Raw genomic sequence first — 21,964 nt, 5'->3', positions numbered from 1 at the left:
ACCAGTCTAGTCCCTTGTTTCTGTTAGTGTTTATAGGTTATCGCCCATTCGTCGTTCCTTTTCTTCCTGTTTGACCACACATTTTGATTGGCTTTGTCACTGGGTCAAAGAGCAAAAGGAATGAGAGCAGTGCGGCGATACAACAATGCATGTGGTGTCTGTATGTGTGTATTTTGAATGGGAGACTGGTTGTTATTCGTTTTCCAAATAAAGAGGTGGATGTGGAGAAGAGATGGACAGCAGATGTGTGAAGAACAAGAAAAGAAAAGCTGTAAAAGTAAAGTTGTCTCTACAAGGCTGTTAAATTGACATGAAGCTAAATATGTCCAGGCTACAAATTTTTTTTTAAGGATGGCAAATATAAAGAGCCAAATTATCCTGGCACTGACTGACCTCTTCATCCAGTAAAAAGCTGGAACAGAACTGGGATTTATTAACTGTAAATGCATGAATGCAAATACCATGGTTACCAGGGAAATCATCACACACGAACATTCATTTAGTTGTCTGTGAGAGTTTCTTTATTTCTTGGGGGGAAAACATTACAGTGAAGCAAGCATTGCCAAAATGGCAAGCAGCAGGTGCCAAAACAACATCAGTGGAAATTTCTTGCTGTTCCGTCTATCCCAGCTCAGATCAATCACTTTAAACTGATCAGAGCAAGAAAAAGTTGAGCCAGCTGGAAAAGTTCAAATGAATAACCCTGTGCATAAAGTAAAAACAAAATCTTTAGAATGAGCAACAGGTGAAAGATTAGTATTATCGGCACTTTTTGATCAGTTTTTCTTGCTAAATATTTTATAACGTAGTGACTTTGTACTTTGTAGAAAGAAACTGACTACTGCTAAGTTCTTAAGTAAGGGATTAACTACTAGTACTTTTGTCAAGTCTTGACGTACTGAAGTTTGATGTTTTATTGTAAATGTAAATTAAGTCATACTTTGTGGTTTTCATCTCTGCACAAGGAGCCGGATTATATTCAACTGCAGCTGTGCATATCTCCCTCAGTTTGAATTCAGTTACGTTGCTGTGGGTCTGCTACCTTATCACAAGGTGGGTGATCAGTTCTGCAGACTTTTAAGCATCACTTAAATCTTTAATCCAATCCTTAAGAAGGATTTTGTTTATCCTTTTATATTTTCATGACAGACTGAAAAAATAAATTTCCCTGAGTTAGTGAATGCTGACAAAAGTGAGTATAAATCTAGTGTTTGTTTGTTTAAAGCTTCAGTCTTTGCCTGATTTGTTTTTCTGGTCTAGGAATGCACTTTGTATTGTTATATGAATAATAGCTTTCAAAACACACTTTTGGTTCTCGAGCTTTGGGGCCTTGATGGCCTTTTGTTAAACAGAACCAGTGTTTTTGTTGCACTCCTGCTGAGAAAGCTTGGTAGAGACACTGAAAAGAAAGAGAAAAGGCTGAAAATGAGAAAACACAACACTTAAACAGAGATGGAGACAGATTCGTCATCACTGTTTACCTGAGATCTTTGCTTGCAACTTAAGACATAATTCACCTTGCAATAATGTCACCAGGCGAGAATGTTGAAACGTCACTACTCCTTGTTTAGATTCATATATCTCTATAAAACTATACTAGGATTTGATACGCACAGCTGTGGAAAAAAATGCAGCCAAGTTTCTGGGAGTTTGTTTTGTCTTTTCTTTTCTTTTTTTTCAATGAATCGTTTTTTCCGTTCTTATCTTCAGCGTCAAACTGAATCCCGGTTGATGAGACCAATAAAAACACCCAATATCTTGTTTGCTAAATGGGCTGTTTTATTGTGGGGAAGACATGTGGCGCACATGTGTGCATAGCACACTCACACACATACCACGCATGAATGCAAATAGACTTTCAGAGAAATGGTTGGTTAGGTTTTGGTACACTCCTTTCAATTTGCAGGGTTGCAATCTGTAAAATAGTTTCTCGATTAATCACGGAGTCTATTGGTTGTGGACGCAACACAACTTCGCCGAATCCTAACTGACATCTTTAAACTCCTTGTTGTGTTTGACCATCAGTCCAAAGCGGAAACATTTACTAATATTTCTAAACATTTAGAATTACAAATGATAGAAGCCATATGTGGTTGTGTAACGTAGCTTTTGCATTCAAAGTGACTTAAGCACTTACAATAGGTGTAGCTTATTTTTCTCTCAGCTGACTAATTTGTGGCAGCTTCATTCATGAGTCCTTCTTTAAAAGCAGGGATAGGTGCCAGAGAAAGGCATTAAAGAGGGAAGATATGTGGATAGGATAAAGTAGAGTAAGTTGAGGAAGGTTTAAAGAATGAACAGTAGTTCTGAACTAGAGGTTTGAATGCAGGGTGGAAGGAAAAGGTAAGACAATGTAGTTATACTTTGTTGTTTTAGAAATGACTAAGGCAGAAGGACATTTCCTTCTTGCGTGATGGCTTTGTCCTAAAGGGGTCCCACTGGTGAAGTGTAATACGTTTCAGCACTTAAATTCACCTCTTTAGCGATATCATTATTTTCTGCAAAGGAACACCAAAGGATTAAACTCTTCATTTCAACCAATTACCCCGTGCCTCAACAAAACCACCTTTGTATTTCACTGTTATGCACTTCGACTGCCAGTGTCTGGCTAAATGGTTTATTCCCCACAGTAAAGTCCTTTCGAAGCCCATTTGACTATTTAATGGACCCACGTTCATGTGTGTGTTTGAGTGTTTTTCTCTAGTAATGGCACAGTGTCAAGGCCCCGATGAGATTGTTAGGGGGGAGAAAATGAAACACAGTTGACCTGATGTACCTACACCAACACAGGAACACGCAGCAAATGATTGCATTATTTAGATCATGCAAAGAAGACAGGATTTAAAGCAGCTTTTGTGTTGTGCTAAGTTAATTTTGTTTTCTTCTTTAATCAGCATGGAGATCTCCAACTGTTGAAAGCGCCTCAAACAGGATAATTGCAGTGTTTGACAAGCCTTTTCTTTGTTGCAGAGTTTCTAAATAGTGGTGGGGTCATGACATAACTTTTCTAAAAGCTCTTATGCATGAATGTAGGAGGCCACACAAAAAGACCTTAATAAGGGATAGATAAACAAAATCAGATATGAGATTTCGTGTATGTCTCAAGATATTGCTGCAGATGTGCTGTTGATGTTTTACTACAGTGGGACTGACCCCTTCCCCCACAATGCACAAGCATGCACATAAGTCAGAAGGGGATGTTTAGCTCACCTGAACACCCTATAATAAATTCACACTCATTCTCCATTGACAGAGAACAGCAGTGGTCTGCACACCTAATTGTCTACTCCTTCCATGCACAGAAACCCTGCAGACAGAGTCACACACACTCGAGCACACATACATGCACAGAGCTCACATAAAATAAAACTCAAGCAGCTGCCTGATTTATTTTGAGCCTGGAAGTTTGGCCTGTGCTCAGGGAAGGGGTTGTGTGAGGGAAGTTTACGTAGAGATGGGGTATACGTTTTCATTTTGTTTATGTTGTGTTCTCCGAAAAGCAGAGACACAATCCCTGCGTTGTACCAGATATGCCGATGCTTGTGCACGGCCACGTGTCTGTCCAGAAAACACAAGCAAGCACATGTGCACAGAGAACAGTGATGTGTGAAGAGAAGTTAATTGTGACTTCTAGGAGTGAAATTGATTAGTTTTAATTGCTTTAAAATGAACAGAAATACATTTCCCAACAGACCACTTATATATCTCAATGTAATCTTAAATCTAAGAAATATGAGAAACATGAGAGAGCATGAGTTACATAATTGGGGGAGTACGTGTCAGTTACCTGTTTGTGGGCAACACTGATACTTTAATATAATGATGCACTGCCTGTTTTTAGCTTACACTTGAAACCCAGTATGGATGGCATACTTACTTGGAACGAACCGCCACGTAACAAGAACAACATGTTTGAATGACTCTGTGTTTGAAACCCAAAGACAAAATCAGATTCCTTGTTTACAAAAACATTGCATGGTTTTAGAAATTCCATCCATACATTTTCTTAACCACTTAACCAGTTCAGTGTCACAGGAGTGCTGGAGCCTATCCCAGCTGTCATTGGGTGGGAGGTACAAAAAATACGGCGGTTAATGCAGCAATGCTGACATTTGGATTGCTAAGATGTTTTGGAGCCAAAAAAAGGGGGCACGGATGATGTGTTTGTGTGCGAATGTCAGGAAAATAAGGCATCATCGAAGTTTCATATTGAACAGATTAAAAACATGTGAATATATAAACTCTCAGTTTGAAGTCAGAAGACTGAAACAATTAATCCAAGTTCTAGCTTTTTAAGTCAGATGGAAATGAAATTGAAATCAAGCACATAGTGAAGACATAACAAGAAATGTGGGCGAGAGAGTGCAAATAATCCAATGGACGGTGGTTGTTGGGTGATGCTAAGCAGCTTCTGGTGATGGTAGACATGAACACCTAACAGCCTAATTCATGAACGTAGAGCTAGGTATTCTATATGTTGCACCAATTTAAACTCAAATGCAAATATAAATAAGAGGGAGAGTTTAGTAAAAATGTATAGGAAAAAATAAATTGGAGGTCTACTGAAAACAGTGAAAATATGGCACATTACCGTGTGTTAGAACTTATAAGACTTGCACCGTAGCTACAGAAATTCACAGCTCTTTACAAACCCTGTGTACTAATAGATTCTCTCTGTGCAGCTGCCATTGCCACTTATATGCCTTTGATCATTTGCCAAAGCTACGAGTGCTAAACTAGGCTCACCTGTCTCTGTCTTTCACGGTCTGTACTATTTGCCAAAGATCAGCTAAAGCTGATGGCCGTCATCCTTGGCTTGTCGTATTCACTGTTCATATCCTAATACCAGCTTCATGCACCTGTCTCTGTACGTCTTTTTTTTTATATCCTCTTATTTTTGCCAAAAAAAATCCCCCCCAAAATATTAGGGGTCTGTGAATCTAGCCCCTAGATATTCTCAAGCCAAGAACACTGCGTTATGCTCATCTGTCTCTGCTTTTTTTTCACTCTGTCTCTTTTTTCATCTTTTTTTTTACTATTCTTTGCTATTTGCCAAAAATATCTTAGTGTAAGCCAAGAGCACTCATCCTTAGGCGAGCCAGCACTGTTGAATAATACCCAGGCAGGCAGCTGGAACAGTGTGAAAAATCATCTGGACTGACAGAAAGAGAAAAATAAGAAGCTACATATTGTATGTGCTGAGTAATTACTATAAGTGCATCTCAGGCTGCAAGACACCATGAGAACATAAACGGTACAATCGGCAGCTTTGTTCCAAATAAAATAAACTTGTAATTATAGTTACAAATGACTCTATAATAAATTGCAATTAACATGTTTTGTAACATAATACACACTTTTCCCAGACATGATTTGTTATGTTTTCCTTCAGTTCTCACATTAAGCTTTAGGTCTAGGTACTGTTTTCAGTCTAGACTAGGCAATATAAATTCATTTTCAGGCAAAATTCTCATTATGTATTCTGTATGTTTATGCTCATTTTATTACATGATCAGATAAAGTATGCTCAAAAATTCTACTAAGTGTTTAGGCACATGTGTTGAAATTGATCCGATTTTATAGTGGAAAGAAGCTGAAAGAGACTCAGGTATTTGTTCAGTGAGAGCCAGGATCATATTAGATTCACTGTCATGGACAGTACTGTGCAAAAATCTTGAACCACCCTTCATTTCATCATATTTTCCTAGGAAAATGGGAAATAACAGCAGTGATTTATAACAGACACATATGGTAATACAGTATATAAGGTAAAAGTTCTAATGAGCTTCAAAGTCAGTATTTGGTATGACCACATTTATTCTTCAACACAGCATGAGCTCTCTTAGGCGAGCTTTCTTGTCATTTCTGTAAGTATTCTTCAGGAATAGTTCTCCAGACTTCTTGAAGGACATTCAAAGCTGCCTTTTGTTCTGTGAACATGATCCCACAGTGCCTCAATAATGTTAAGTTCCGGGTTCTGTCGAGACAAATTCTTGATTTGCACTGTGTATTGTGTTTGGGATCATTGTCATGCTGAAAAATGACACCAATTCGTATAAGACGCTCTCCAGATGTGCATCAAAGTCTGATGATACATTTCTGTATTCATAATTCCCTCAATTTTAACCAGATCTCCAAGACCTCTTGCTGAAATGCGACCTAAACCTAAATGCGACCTAAATGACACAGCCTCCACCGTGTTTTATAGATTGGTGCAGACACTCACTGTTGTAACTGTTTTCTGGCCTCTTTCTGATTAATGACAATTTCGATTCTTCACTCTGTAAGACCTGCTGCCACTGATTTACAGTGCAGTTCTTGTGTTGTTTGGCAGAACCCAGCCTTTTTCCCTGTTTCCCTTACTTAGGAATGGCTCCTTGACAGCCACCCTTCCACTGAGACCATTTCTGATTATCCTCGGCAAATAGTACAGGGATCAACCAAAGGGCCAGATGTATCTTTCAGGTCTTGTGTCAGGTCTTTGCTGGATTTTTTCCTATTTCTTAAAGACATTGCTGGCATTTTCCCTAGATTCAACTAAAGAAATGGGAACAAATTATGTATTATTGGAACATGTTTCGTCGTTAAATTGTCTGATATGTTGAGTAGTCACGACACCGGCTCATCCTTTGAGATAGGTGCCTTTTTGTGTTTAAATGAGTCATAGATAAGTGTTAAGTGGCTTACCAGAAGCCATTCGTCTGATAATGGTCAGGTACAAGAGCTGGACTATAAATGAGTGAAAAAATAGCCAATGTTAGGACTTTAAAAAATTACAAGAAAGTCTGGCTCCTTGGAAGGCAAATATAAAGAAATGAGGCATACTACTATAGCCCTGCACGATTTTGAGGCATTGACCTTACATCACTCCGAGAACAATGGAAGAGTTTGTGTATTTTAGGTAAAGAGCCAAAGAGAGAAAAAGCAAGAACCAGGCCAGGTAAACAGATACAGAGTATCCAAAACAAGACGGAAACAATTCAAGGAAACTAGAACCAATCTAGTAATTCCTGAATCTCTGTGAATTAATGTTTCAAAGTGATTTTGATGCACATTGATATCCATAACCCTTTCAACAGACCTAAGGCCAGATGTGGAATATGGAAAACACTTCCTGGTCCAGCTGTGGATCATTTTGATGAGCAGACAGTTCTGAATAATGTTCATAGCCTGAGCCCTGTCTCTTTAGCCTGTCTTTCTTTCTTCTATTTTATGTATTATTCCTGATGTTGCTGCCTTAAAAATACTTGTGAGCTGCCAAACAGAAGAAAAGAAACTGGGAACTGCAAAGCACTAAAATCAAAAGACAAAAACATCGACTTTTTCCCTGTCTTGCTGACATTAACAGTTTGTTGTTGGCACTTTTGCAGCCTGCCTATCACTGTTGCGCTGTTTATTCTTCTGATGAAAGCACTTGGAGTTGATGGACTAGTACATGTTATAAATACATTGAGACTATAGTTCAGTACTGGATAGGTCTTGCAAGACTACATTGCTAAAGAATGCAGCATCAGTTCAACCTGTTTTAGATCCCATAGAATCGTGTGTCCTCATACAGCTTGAGCCCTGTAACATTGATCTCTCTTATGAAGAAAAAAAGTACTCAAGTACTTCTGAACAGAACCCCTACTTGAAACAATACATTCTTCTTCTGTCTATTATGAAATCACATCACACCCAATCAAATCAATCTTTGACTGGGTGTGATGTATAATGCAAAGACAGCTCAGGGTGCACTTTTACTCTATAAGTAGATTTGACAGTTTGATTTGAATAAACTCATGTTTCCTTTGGATACTGGTCTAAAGTCTCTCACTGCTTTTTGCTTTGTGTGGTTCTTATTAAGACTGTCAGCTACATAGACACAATGATAAATGTTAAATAGACCTGTTAGTAGAGCAGGGCAATATGACCAAAAATATTTATCACATCAGTTATATCGTTATCTGCGATAACGATATAACTGATGATATAATTGACACTAGACAAAATACTTTACAACACCACAACTTTATTAGTGCAAAAAAAACCCATCAATGTATTTTCACTTAAAAAAAAAAAAATCAAAAATCAAAGGATTGATTTTAAGTGTGCCGTATTTTCCAAACAACACGGTAATAACGACGGCCCGCTAGCATGCTCTACCAAAAATAGTGCTTTGTTGTGTATCTGACGGATGAAAGCTAAACCAGTGCCACACCACTGAAGTTGCAGCATTTATACAAACCAATTCTGGTTCATCCGTTTCATTTAACGATCCACTTTCACTCTTCTCATTCTGCGTCGCCGCCATGTGCGTATGTAAACAAAGGCTCTGCGCATGCGCGTTTTACCCATATTCTATCGCGATATTTCATTTTCCTATCGTTGCCCAACATTACACCGGTATCATCATGAACGGTATGATATAGCCCAGCCCTACCTGTTAGTATTACAGTATTACATTACCATAATTCCAGCATTTAGAAAAGTATTTCTACCATCATAAATACAGGTGCTCATCTTTCTATTAAAGTGATACTATGATGACATTTATAGTTAGAAGAAGATGGAAAAGGGGGGTGCTGAAAAGATGGTGACTGCGAGTTGTGCGAACAATTTTACAGGACTATTTCGGGACTCAGATGATAACTGATCCAGCTACTAGAGGCGAAGCTGTGTGCAGTATTTGCCTCAAGAAAGTTCAGCTGACCGATGTGTCACCAGGTGTTGTCATTGCCTGATTTTAGAAATAACAGTCAACAGCAGATAAGGAGGTGGTCCGCTTGCCTCCACCCCAGAGAGAAGGGTTACATCTCCTGGGTCTAGGTGCGTCTTGCCCCTCTGATGGCGGGGGTACCTGGACCTGGGATATAGAGTATGTTTGGGGAGTGTGACTGTCTGTGCAGTGTCTATTTGTGTCTGTCTACATGTTGGGTGAGTGCCGAGTATTTGGTTGTGCATATGGGGTGGGAATGCACGTCTGTGTCCGCGTGTGCCTGTTCGTCTGTGTCTATATGTCAGGTTGGGTCTTAGACTCAACCTCTCTGGGTACATCTCAGGCCCTCTAAAGTACGGAGGCCTATCTCCCCTCACCACACTCCCTGCCGGTGGCTGATCCCCTCAGACGTTGGTGTGTTGGTGGTCCTTGTCGTCTGGGGCTGGGCGATCATGTATGTACCGGCTCACTCCTGGTGGCCAATTAGCGGGGCCGGGCGCTTGTGGCCCGGCTGGGCTCCTTCCGGGGGGTGGGATGCCCTCAGGCTTCTGGCCTCTGGGCCTGAAGCTCGGTCCTCTCTGGCACCGCTGGCTGCCGGCAGAGCCCGCGGGCACGCCACTGCAACCCCCTCTGGCCTCTGCTCTGTAGCTGCGAGGTGACCTCTCCTTTGGGGCTCTACTCAGCTCTTCCCAGGAGGGTGGCACGGTTCCCCCCCTTTGGTGGTCTTCCTCGTGTCCTTGAACTCTGGGGCCTCTGGATATCTGGGGCCTGGATCTCCTCCATACCTGCTTCATACCCTGGTGGACGGGGCTATGGCTCCCCACACTCCCTAGCAGATCGTTACATGGAGAAACCTTTGGAATACAAGCATGCTGATCCACACAGGTATGCACACAGGTGTACACACGGGTATTCACAGACGCGGACTACAGCTTTCTTGGCTGCTGCCTCAAAGCACATTGTGCGCTGTCTATCTTGCGTGCTGCACAATATCGTTTCTACTGTTATCTACTGCTAGCTAGTTTATTGTGATGGTGCTGTTTTTTTTATTATGTTGCTCTTTGTTGTTTGCTTTCTCTTCTGTTTTTTTTTCTCCATACAGGTGACCCAGGTGTTTTGTTTGTTTTTCTTTTTTTTTTTTTCCTTCCCCCCCTTCTCACCGTCTCTTCTCCCCTTTGGTTTTCTCTCTCTCCCTCTCTTTCTTTCATTCTTTCTCCCTGTCCTATCCTCCAGTCATGTCTGTCCCGTTTGTAGCAACTGAAAATAAAATAAATTCATAATTATAATAAAGGTCAATCAAATGGACCAATATGGCAAGGCCATGATGATCCACTTGGTAAAATAAATCCGCTTGGCATCTTTCTTGGCCTTAAGACAACAATTCTGATGGCTAAAGATCCAAACGGGACACACAAAAAAATAAATAAATAAATATAATGGATTGGATTTATATAGCGCTCTTCAAGGCACCCAAAGCGCTTTACAATACCACTATTCATTCACTCTCACATTCATACACTGGTGGAGGCAGCTACAGTTGTAGCCACAGCTGCCCTGGGGCAGACTGACAGAAGCCAGGCTGCCATATCGCGCTATCGGCCCCTCTGGCCAACACCAGTAGGCAAGTAGGGTAAAGTGTCTAGCCCAAGGACACAACGACCAGGACAGAGAGCCCAGGGATCGAACCGGCGACCTTCCGGTTACAGATGCGATTCCCAAACCCCTGAGCCACGGTCGCCCCGTGTAAATAAATAACAGTCAACTTATTCTCTGGGAAGGGAGGGTGCTTATTATTGTATATACATACATGCTACAGTTATGGATGTTCCTCCAACTAATGCTCTAGTGAATTAAACAGAAATTTAAATATAGATTAATGACCTTGCTTAAAAGTAAGCAGACATTTCAAGTGTAGATAAAGTAAGCATCAGTAGTCTTCTCTCCTTGCAGGTTAGCATCCACATGACTATATATTAAAAAAACAGCACAACCTTCCCCCATCTTTTGCATAGCTATCAGACTCCAGCAGCGCAAGAGTATTTAAGGCCTTAATACGGTCTTGCAAAAAAAGGCTTAATATTTCAAAATTCTATAATCTAACTTTATTTATTTTTTAATTGTTCATTTATTAATTTATTTATAACATTCAAACAATTGGATACTACTGCCATCTGCCATCTGTGTGTTACCTTGTTGATGGGTCCTGATGACAGACATGAATAGATCCTGGTGACCCTTAATCTCTGCTGCCGAACAGTTGTCTGTGTAACACAAAGACAGAAGGTCAAAGTTGGCTGGTGTAATGCTCTTGCAACCACAGATAGCTGTAATGAGAAGTTTTAGTTCAGTTCAATTTTATTTTATTTACAAAGCGCCAACAATTACATGACCCCCTACACTGAAAAAAAGGCCATGTTGGATTTACTTAATTCAATAGTGGACATTGGTTGCACACAAATGTTTTGCTTTGGCTGAAACTTAAACAAACGAGTTAAATCAACACAACTTATTCATATTCAACAAACCTGTGCATTTTGTGTTCAGAAAACGCGATTGAAACATGTTTAGATGAAGTAAGTTGAGCTCTTGGAATATTTCAATCCTTTACAATTTTATCATTTTATGTCAACACTATTCAATAACTTTTACCCCAGTACTACTTCGTCACTTAAATACTACATGTTGTCTTCATATTACATAATGTTTAACAAAGTCTAGAGTCTGGTTACCATAAAAATTTAATGGATCTACAGCAACTACCATCCTCCTATCTTTAGCCTGGTTGCAGGGTTATAACCCTGGAGTGATAGGTTACAAGGCAGGGTACACCCTGGATAGCTCACCAGTCTGTCACATAGAGACAAACATCCATTTGCATCAGACTCTGGATTTGAACCCAGAACCTTCTTACAGCACTAACCACCACGCCACCAATCCTGGCTTATCAAAAGTAGGAAAGTTATGATTTCAAGGCTTGATGCAGAATCTTCTTTATGTTTTTGTCCTTGACAGGTTAAACCACAATAAATAGTGCTAGCATGCACGGGGTGTGGGTGAAGTTGTCTGCCTCCAGTGATTTTCCTGTGGTTTAAAATCTCGTGTGATCTTGTGATCAGTCTTAAAGACACTAACCACTCTTACTAGATTGTATCAGGTCATCTCAACAAGAACAAATTAAGTTGTTAAATTTCGTACAGATCCTACATGATTTAATTACGTTCAAGATAGCAACATTACACGGTCGACTTTTTTTAAATGTAACAACCACCCAATTTACTTTTTTTCAGTATATCAAAAAAAGTAGAGGCGGCTGCTCGACTTGACTGAGATGGATGCCTTCCTCAAACCACGATCCAAAGTTTTACTTCTCGGTCAGTCTCCTGTGAAAGAAGGCTGTAAAAGTTTAAATTAGATTTAAAAAGACAACTCAGGATTCTAGCTCTGCTATTTACTGCCTTGCTAGTCTAGAAACAATGCAAGCATTCAGATCAACTCTGTGCCGTTACACAACCACTCAGCAGTTGCATTAAAGTTTCATGTAAAAACAAACCATCTGCCCTCTGCCTCTAAAAGATATATATTACAAGACTTTAGTGTTTCATAAAATTGGAAAACATCTAAAAAAAAATTTAATACTGTAAACGACTGCATCTGTTTTATTACCCTAAATTATTTCATCTGTGCTTCAGCAGTAGTTTATAATAGAGCATGAGATTTTAAATGGTTTTTCATTGATTTACTGTTTAATGTACTTAATATACTGACTCTATAAACTATGTGTATTGGCAGTAGACTCTAGGTTTTGTGACTCATGTTTTGGATTTTTATTCACAGTTTTTATCACACAATTTTTTCCCACTTACTGTGGAGAAATACACATTATGGTTATAGAGGTACTGCCTTTAGTACTGTTGACCAGCAGACTCTAACACTACCTCCTTTCTCCTGCGCTGATGGGGTTTAACTTAATGGGTCTGTTTCCTCTCATGATTTGCTTTAAGACTCCTTAGGGTACCAGTCAACTGCTGTGTTTTTGTTAGAAAGTGAATTACTATAAAAAAATATTTGTTGCCATGTCACCAGAGTAAATACAGTTGTGATATGTTCAGGCTTGTGTTGCCTCTTTATTACTTTCCCACTATTAACCCCAAGTTTCTAGAAGTAAACTACAGACAGAAAGATTACTGAGGAAGATCTGCAAGATCTATAAAATGCAATGTGTATTTACCTAAATGTAGCGATTTTAAAATCAACTGTATACTAAGAAGTATTAAACTGAATGTAATCTAGCTGCATTAGCAGTAGGTTGTGTCAGCGTTACATGCAAGCTTTTGTGGCCCATCAGATAAGCAGGCCTAGATTATTGTTGTATCTTAAGAGCTTGCATCCATGAAAACCATGGTCAGTTTGTACCCCGGGTATTTGTGTTGGCATGTGCATTTATGGAAGAGGACAGAACTAAAACAATGTAGAAAAGATTTTTAAAAAACACCTCCCATTTATCGTGAGCTGCATAATGTTGATCTTTCTTGATACGAGAATAACTGACGAACACCTAAAATGCAGCTGTGAGAATACTACTTGTATGTCTTTATTTGTTTCAGACTAAGTTTATTTGACTGACTGAAGATACTGCTGTGGCTTTTTTGGTCTGGTCACTTTCAAAGCTCCTTTTAGGGCCTCATGTGATGTCATATGTATTTGAAAGGCCTGCTGAGGCCAGTGTAGAGATAATGGTGGGATGGAGAGGATAAGAAATGTGGAGGAAAACACACTCATACCAAGATAAATGGACATGAGTAGAGTTCTGTCACATGCACATGCGCACACACACACACACACACACACACACACACACACACACACACACACACACACACACACACACGCACGCACACACACACACACACACACACACACGCACAGCCTTGTAATGCTACATTAGGAGATGTTTCTCATATGGCCTTGCCTAACGTGAGGGCCGATAATGACAGTCAGAGTCGGCTTCCAGATCTATTTAAGGACCATTTCTAGTAAATAGTATTGGTATGGAAATAGTAGCAAATGCAGATGTTGTTGGATTTGATCACATCATAACAACACTGACCAAGTCCTCTCTAATCACTGCACACAGAAATTGATTATCAAACACCCAAATGGTGAACCACATGTGGCAATAATCCTGCCAATCGCTCTATTTTTAGTGGTTCCCCGGCATTTTCTCCTGCACACGTGTGTCTGTCTGCTCCAGTTTAAGGTAGAACTGGGAAAAGATTGAAACCAAACCATCCTCTTCATCTCCCTTTTTTCCTAATAAGGTACAGAACAAGAAATAAATACACAAAGGCTAAGAGTATGTGTCCCACCTTCGGGAATGACGACTGCATACATTTTAGATGTCTTTGTTTATTCTCTAAGTCATTATCTCTTTTGTTTAAAAAGGGTGACCTCACTCTAGGGGTCCAGAGGAAAAAGAATCTACATGAAAGGCAGGAAGGCAAGTTAGAAAGAAAGGCAAGATGATTAGAACAGAGACAGATACAAATGGTGAGAGCTGAAATAATAAAGAAGAAGAAAAAACTGGGAAGCGCTAAGAGGAAATGTTTTTTTGTTGTTGCTTTGTAAAGTACTGCCTAAAAAAAGGCACAGTTATGTTTGTATGTAAATTAAGGAGCTTCTAAAACCCTTAAATCTTCACAGTAAAAAAGGATGTGTCCTCTCAGACTAGCTGAATAAGTTCCTATATAGTGTGAAAAATTTATCAAAGTTTTTCCTAGTATCATTTTGACACTTGATAAAATGTGTATTCTTTCCTCACTCTACTATTTTAGCTGTGTTATGGACTAGGAGTCAATTACAGTTTTTGCCCGTTGCCTGAACACATTTTGCAAAACTTTGCTCATTGTGCCAAAACCCTAAACACAAGTAAACATGACACAACACTGGGAAATATACCATTCACATCTGCACCAAATTGAAACTCTACTCTCAAAACCTAAACTCTGCTATCAAAACCTAACATTCCTTTGTCAAAATGTAACTCTGTTGACAAAATGACACATACTTGCATCATATGCAAACACTTACAGAGCAGGAGGAACACACTAGTCTACTTTATATAAAGCACTGCAGTCTTTGATTTCCATTGTTCATTCAGAAGGCATATTTTCAGGAGACACATTTGCAAACAACCAAAAAAGCAAATAGACCTACTCAATATTGTACATTGCAGTACCATGAATTCAGATAAAGCAAAACAAACAAACAAAAAAAAAAAAACCATAATACAGTAATAGAAAAAACACTATACTGTAAACAAAAAACCATGACAATTGTGCATAAGTGGGCTCATGGATCCCGCCGTCTGTTGGGGTCTGGCCACAGGACCTCATCAACATCACAAGCAATGTCTTCTCCCGCTAGGCACTGGGGAAAATATCCTCTTCCATGTCAAAACCATCCATGGATTGCTGTCACCTGAATGTCGCCGCATTGCTCAGGTCGAATCCAGCTTCATCAATGAAAATGTATTCATGAGGCTGTGCAGCTCCATCCATGGCCAAGATTCTCTGAAAAAAAGGGGAACATATCACTGTACTACAGTGCTACACATACAGCACCCTCACCCCATCACACAGGTACCTGTGTAGCTCTCAGAATAGATCCATGTGGTACTGATATGGTACATATTCAGCTGCTACTGGACTTCACCAATACTCTATTGTAAATGTAAGGGACAGTTACACGTACCCGTACATATTCAGCTCGAAGTCCTTTGACCCTGTCACTGTTCCTCTCGAATGGGACTCTGTAGAGCTGCTTCATGGTGATGCTGTGTTTACCCAAGATGCGTCTGATGGTGGTGATGCTCACATGGTCTATGTTGCTGAACACTCGCCTGTCTGCAAGTATTTTCCGTCGTAGCTGGTGGAGACGGATGGCATTGTCTGCCCTCACTAGGTCCACAACAGCAAGTTCCTGCCGTTGTGTGAACAGGCGTTGGCGTCCTCCCCCAGAAGGTCTTCGAGTCATTCTAGAGAAATACAACCACATATTGTCATCGGTTTGCTTATTTTTCTTACAGTACTTCACTGTATATACTGTATCATCCACTGTACAACACTGTACTTCAATATAAGTAATCATGGTATGTTTCACAGAAACTACCACTTTGGCTGCAAAAGGAGCATTAGCACCCCGTACACTTGATATGGTAATGTGATATACTGTAGAACAGTGCTATAAAACCATCTGAGTAGAGCAGAAGGTATGGAGGTGAAGACATACCTGTTTTCTAGTCGGAATGTTCGTATTACAGATGCCACTGTGAAGCGGCTTAGATGTGGGTGGACTCTCTGCCCAGCTTCCCTCATAGTCAGGCCGTGGTTGATGACATGGTCCACCAAAGTTGCTCTTATATCATCAGAAATATGGGTCCGTGCATGGCCTCTTTGACCTCCTCCTCCTCTTCCTCTTGCTCTCCCTCCATCCATGCTTGCAAAGTTCTTGAAATGGCTAAACTGAGGGCTTTTTGTGGTTGGCTAATTGGTGTTCAGTTTTGCAAGTAAGTGCCTTCAGGCGTATATTTGAGTGGTTGCAATTACCCGATGTGTTTTGTATTTTGGATACATGTGTTTTCCAAATGGCACCCTGAAATTTAATTTTTGAACGAAGTGTCTTATGTATGAAATAGAGTGTAGTATGCAGGACCGTGTGTGTTGCATAAAGGAGTAAGTGTGTTGCATAATTGCAACCAGAGTGCAAAGCAGCACTTTTGTTTACAGTTTTTTCTGAATGCTTAAACCCTAACTGTGATTCCTGTAGCACAATCTCTAAAACTATTCAGACTTATAGCAAAACCACTCACTGAGTCTGCAAAACTAAAAGCACAAAAACTGCTTTGCACTCAGTTTGCAATTTTGTAACACACACTTTGCAAAACTGTAGGCACAATTCACTGCACAACACTCAATTACCAAATTTCCAACACACTCCTAGCAAAAGTATACACATGTATGGCTATCATTAACACTAATTTGCCAACTGTCTGGCACACTTTCACATGTGAAAACTTTTTTAGATAATTAGTTCACTTTGCAATCAGCCTAAGCACTATAATACAGGTAAGCTGTGTGTGCAGAGTACAATGGAGGGAGCAGAAAGAGTGAGAAGTAGAGGAGGCCGAGGAAGAGGACGTGGAGGTGAAGAAGTAGGATGAAGAGGACGACAAGGACAAGGAGGAGCAAGAGGAAGATGAGGAGGGGGGAGAGGAAGATGAGGAGGGGGGAGAGGAAGATGAGGAGGGGGGGAGAGGAAGGGTAGGAAGAGTAAGAAATAGAATTGCTGATGACATCAGAGCTACAATAGTGGACCATGTAATCAACCGTGGAGTGACCCTGAGGGTAGCTGGCCAACGGGTCCAGCCTAACTCGAGCCGCTACACTGTAGCAAGTACCATAGGGACATCTTGAAATGAGAATCGGTTAGTACAGTCACTTCGCACAAAGATTTGTAGCACTGCCATATGCCAATGAGAAACACACCAATACCATTGATGTACAAATACTGAAATTGTTACTTTACAGAATTGCTAGATGACCAGATGCTGGGGCAGAGGAAGCATGTTCACTGCAGACCAAGTAACCCATATAGTCATTATGGCGATTGCAAATAATCCTATACTTGGAAATAAACACTTGTGTTTGTTTTGGTGTGTTTGAATAAACACCAGTACTTGAAGTTTGGATCCCTCTATGCTTATGGATCTATGACAGAAGTATGAGCTCAAACTGACATAGCCTACCTTGTGCACAGAGAAAGCAAAGGCCAGATGTGTTTTGTATTCATACCATCAGTGTGCAGTTGGCGCATTGTGTGCTTAGTAGATGATGGCTTGTGTGTACTGTTTGATACGGAAACACCATTTTTATGAAGGTGTGAAGAGTTAATCTAGCTGTGTTTGCTTTTGCAAGAGAACTACAATGTTTTGATTATTGGGTGACAGGTTTTCTTATTTGTGTGTAGAGTTTTGCAAAATTAGCCAATAGTTACAAAAAATGTGCTTAAGCAATCAGAAAAAACTGTAAGGTATGGGTACATGTGTTTGAGGTATGGTAACAAAAGCTTCAAGTTGTGTTACTTTAGTCTAAGCATGAGTTTATAGTGTTCAAGCAACGAGCAAAAACTGTAATCAATTTCAATAATTCAGTAGAATATTGTCATATTTTTATCTTTGGATCTACTTGGTTCAAAGTGTTTTGATTCCAGTTGTGTAATCCCAAATATTTCTATCCTGCAAAAGAGTTGCCCAAAAAAGACAAATTGTATGCAAATCAGTGTTCATGGTTGTTAAAAACATGTGAGCAAAAAAAAGAAAGAAAGAAAGAAATGCTAGGGTGTACTAAATCTAAAAATAAACTTGGACAGACGCACTTTGTGCCTCCATCTGTGTGTTTGCATTCATGAACGCTTATTTGAAGGAGCATGTCCCATGGAGTGTATAAACTGGCCCTTGTGGTCTGTGTTATTGCATTTTCCCAGCAACATTTCCAGGACCAACCTGTCCTGTCTGAAATCACTGTCACCCCACCCTCTCTGCGTGTGCATGTGACGTTTTTGTGAACAACTGGATCTTTGTTGTTTCGCCACCTCTAGCGATTGTGTCATCCATATGGCAAAACACTTACTTAAAGAATTTTAAAATTCTTACACGTGAATGTGGGTATTTGTGCATCTCTGTGTATATTGTGCTTGTGTAGTATAATCTACACGTATTTTGCCTGCTAACGGCTCCTAACTCGCACACACAGACACACATACGGGCAACAATCTCCTACTGATTCAGTAGTGTTAGTTCCTTGCCGGTGAAGTTGATGGCATGTCAGGGCACAGCCCTGGAAACATCACTCAATGATGTCATTTGAGCAAGAATAGACCAAAGAGATTAGAAACAAATGCACAACTGAGAACATGGAACAGCCGCGATTGTATGATGTGGGTGATTTGAGAGGAGACGAAAAAGAGATACCTGCTCTTCATGATGAGGTCAATTAATCTATCAAGTCTGCTATAAAACAAATTAAAAGATACACATTGGAGCTATGTAATTAGTGAAATAACACACAAGATTAAATTTAATATTAACATGATGCTGCACCAACACCCACCCAAACCACAGAATCTAATTTTTACATTATCCTCCGCAAACAGTGAAAAATCTAATGATGAAAATGTAGACAATTTGATACAAGCTCAACTACTGATTACCAGCATACAAAGAAAAACACAGTTTATATTATATTCTTTTTATCCTTAGCAATCACACTGTTATGTAATAAAATGTCCATGAACATTAAACAGAGCAAAGCAGAGACAGGCATGTAGAGACTGACAGTTAACACGAAACATGGACAGATAAAAAATGCATCAGGCAGGGAGCAGAAACCGATTTTATAGCAGCTGCTGTGAACTTAACCCCTAAATGGATCGCTACATTAAGACAAAGAACACACACACAGTGTTTCCAATTTGGTGTCCAGGACAGATGAACTGCTATGTTTGTCGCTGTCACACTATCAGTGTCTATAGCAGCAGTTCAATTTAGGAGCCTCACTTTTCACTTATGAAGAAACATTAAGGTTTTACATCTTCTCTTATAACCCATCATATCGCTGTTATGTTGTGGCAATTTATCAAAATTAAAGAAAAATAAAACTGTTATTTGTTTATTTAGTGACTGCTGATTTTGTGTGTAACTTTTACCAAGTGCAAGGACATTTTTACACACACTTTCTCCAGTTCTGAGTTGTTATTAACAGCTACTTAAGTTTCAGGAAGATTAACCTTGATGCTCTCATGAGTTCTGCCAAGGTTGAGCCAAGTCAGAGGACACATCTTATTAAAACTGTAGGTTTCTTGTTTGAAACCTAAAATTCAATTTGACTGTGAGGACAGATCTGAACCTCTGTGAGTTAAATTAGACTGCTGTTTATATTCACTTTCTAACAGCCATCTTTTCCTCCTAACATGTGACTGTAACCATTTCCATGCTAGTGTTTTCCAGTTATAGGTGCGGTGTAATCAAGGCAGTGGCTCACAGAGATGACGGTATCAGATTTGAAATACCTTTCTGACTAACCCAGTGTTCCCCTTACTACCCCGATGTGCCACACATATTTCCATGGTATTGGTTGTGCTCATGAGATCATGGCTGTCCCCAGATTAGCCGTGGGGATATGCTGGACTGTTTATGGTTTAGTGTGTCCATGGAAACGAACCCAAACCGTCAGGAGATGAGAGGATACAGGTGACTTACTGACACACAAAAAGGAAAGATGAGCTGAATTGTTGCAAACAGGAATGTAATTGACACTACAATCAACCTATTGTGATAGATAAGTGCAATAACCACAATCAGGATGTCTATGCACAAAGAATTTTATCAGTAAAGGTTCCTGGGGTCAAAATACAGCCTGGAGTGCCGAAAAGCCTGTTACAGATACTTTGCTTAGGCCAGTTATTTTCTCTTATTTCCTTTTCCTAAAAGTAAAAATGTGTTGTTTGAGTGTGGGATCTGCATAAATTCCTGTGTTCAAAATCTACGAAAGTTACAGCCACGATAAAATCTGTTGTGTAACTGTTCAACACAACATTTGCCCATAAACTGTTCCTGCTGCAAATATGATTTGTGATTATCTCAGTTCTGGCAAAACAAAACTAGTGTGGAACAAGAGAAAAAGAGAAAAAGCCAAGTCCGTATCTGTGTCTGGAGACTGATGAGATTCTAGCTACTACAAGGGTGCCGGTTCAGATTTACAGAGATGAAGGACATGAACCTCCCTGAGGAAGTTTCATGAAGGATTGCTCTGAAAGGAATGCAAAGCAGCTGATATTTACATGTCTGCAGTTACTGTGCAGTTTGCTTAACCTTTAATTTATGTTAACTTACATATGACCCCCCTTTTTTACATCCTCAATCAAGCCGTGTAGCACTGCACAACCGTTTGTCATTTGTTCCATGTGTACCTGTTTGTTGGTAGTGTCACAAAAGTTGATCTCGAGTGTTTACTGTTGCTGATTTGATTCACTTATTTGCATTAATTAGGTGCTGTTGCATTGATGTCATTTTAAACCACACAAGTCAGCAAAGAATATTGTCAACAGATGAAAAAGGATCTCAGTAAAATTAGTATTGCTATGAAGTGCTAAGCCAGAATTACTTCTGGGCAAAGTTAAGAGTGTAGGGAGTTCCAGACATGCTCCTCAGATGACCTTTAGGGGAGATCAGAGCTTAAAGTGACATCAAGAGTATCAAACACCAACTGTATCAGATTAATAGAGGTCTTTATGAACTAAAAACAGCTGCCTTTAGTTTAGACAGATTGAAAGAAGCCACAATTTTCAGCTCCAGTAACTAGAATTTATTTGTTTCATGCATAGACACACACCAGGCCTCTTTTGGTGCTCTCATAAATGATGACAGAAACGTTTCTCAGTCTTGGTTTCTATGCTGAAAGCTCAAGGGTTTAGTTGTAATTGACTGTAACCGCTTGTTTTTTTTGTTTTTTTTTTTTTAAATAAACCTCAGCAAAACCTAAAAAATGACAGTATGGTATTAGCACTTTTAATATTTCTATAAACATTAGCAAACAGTGTGGAAGAGCTGGTGTAATTTTAGCCGCATGGTGCTGGCTTAAAGTCACAATGTTTGAAAGGAAATAATAAAATTAAAAAATTAAAAAAAGAGTGGTGTGCCATCATAACTCGTAAAGTTTTCCTTTCCCTTTTTCTTTCTTCCTTTCAGGGCCCCCAGTGTTTCTAAACCTCCTCCTGTTGCACCAAAGGTACTGTAAAAATATGAAACTCAGCTCAAAGTGCAAATACTAATCACTCATTAATTAAAGCAAGGCATCCCAGGTGAATAATTGGATTTAGAGTAGCTGCATATTTGTGTTTGTCTGTGTAGTCATGTGCAAAGTGAAACATGTGGCCAAAACTCCTTTTTCCAGAAAAGAGTAAAATAAACAAATGAATTCATTAAAGTAAAAGTAAGTAAAAGTAAAGTAATTAAAAAGCTGTCACCTGGGGTTCCTTGTTCTCTAGTGACTTCTTTTTAGCGGTTAGAAGTTGTTTTGTTGCATGACCACCACTTTTGTCTTGATTCATTTGCTATGTTTTATGGTTACCATGAATTACAGTCAGGTATACTGGTGTTTCCCTAGTTTTTTTTAAAATAAAGAAATTATGATTGAAGTTTATTTTAAACTG

At 39.5% G+C, this 21,964-nt stretch overlaps 1 protein-coding gene across 4 annotated transcripts in view; it reads left to right on the top strand.

Moving 5' to 3' along the window:
- The window catches only part of pdlim5a (PDZ and LIM domain 5a), a 63,219-nt gene that overhangs the window by 16,727 nt on the left and 24,528 nt on the right, over positions 1 to 21,964 (top strand). For all 4 annotated transcript variants that reach the window (XM_004547310.5, XM_004547309.5, XM_012918071.4 and 1 more), the window contains exon 4: positions 21,501 to 21,540. In XM_004547310.5, the coding sequence (XP_004547367.1) occupies positions 21,501 to 21,540 (40 nt within the window). The remainder of the gene's footprint in view (positions 1 to 21,500; positions 21,541 to 21,964) is intronic.

The sequence above is a fragment of the Maylandia zebra genome, linkage group LG12, assembly GCF_041146795.1.
Source record: "Maylandia zebra isolate NMK-2024a linkage group LG12, Mzebra_GT3a, whole genome shotgun sequence".
NCBI lineage: Eukaryota > Metazoa > Chordata > Actinopteri > Cichliformes > Cichlidae > Maylandia > Maylandia zebra.
This window is presented reverse-complemented; position numbering and strand designations above follow the sequence as displayed.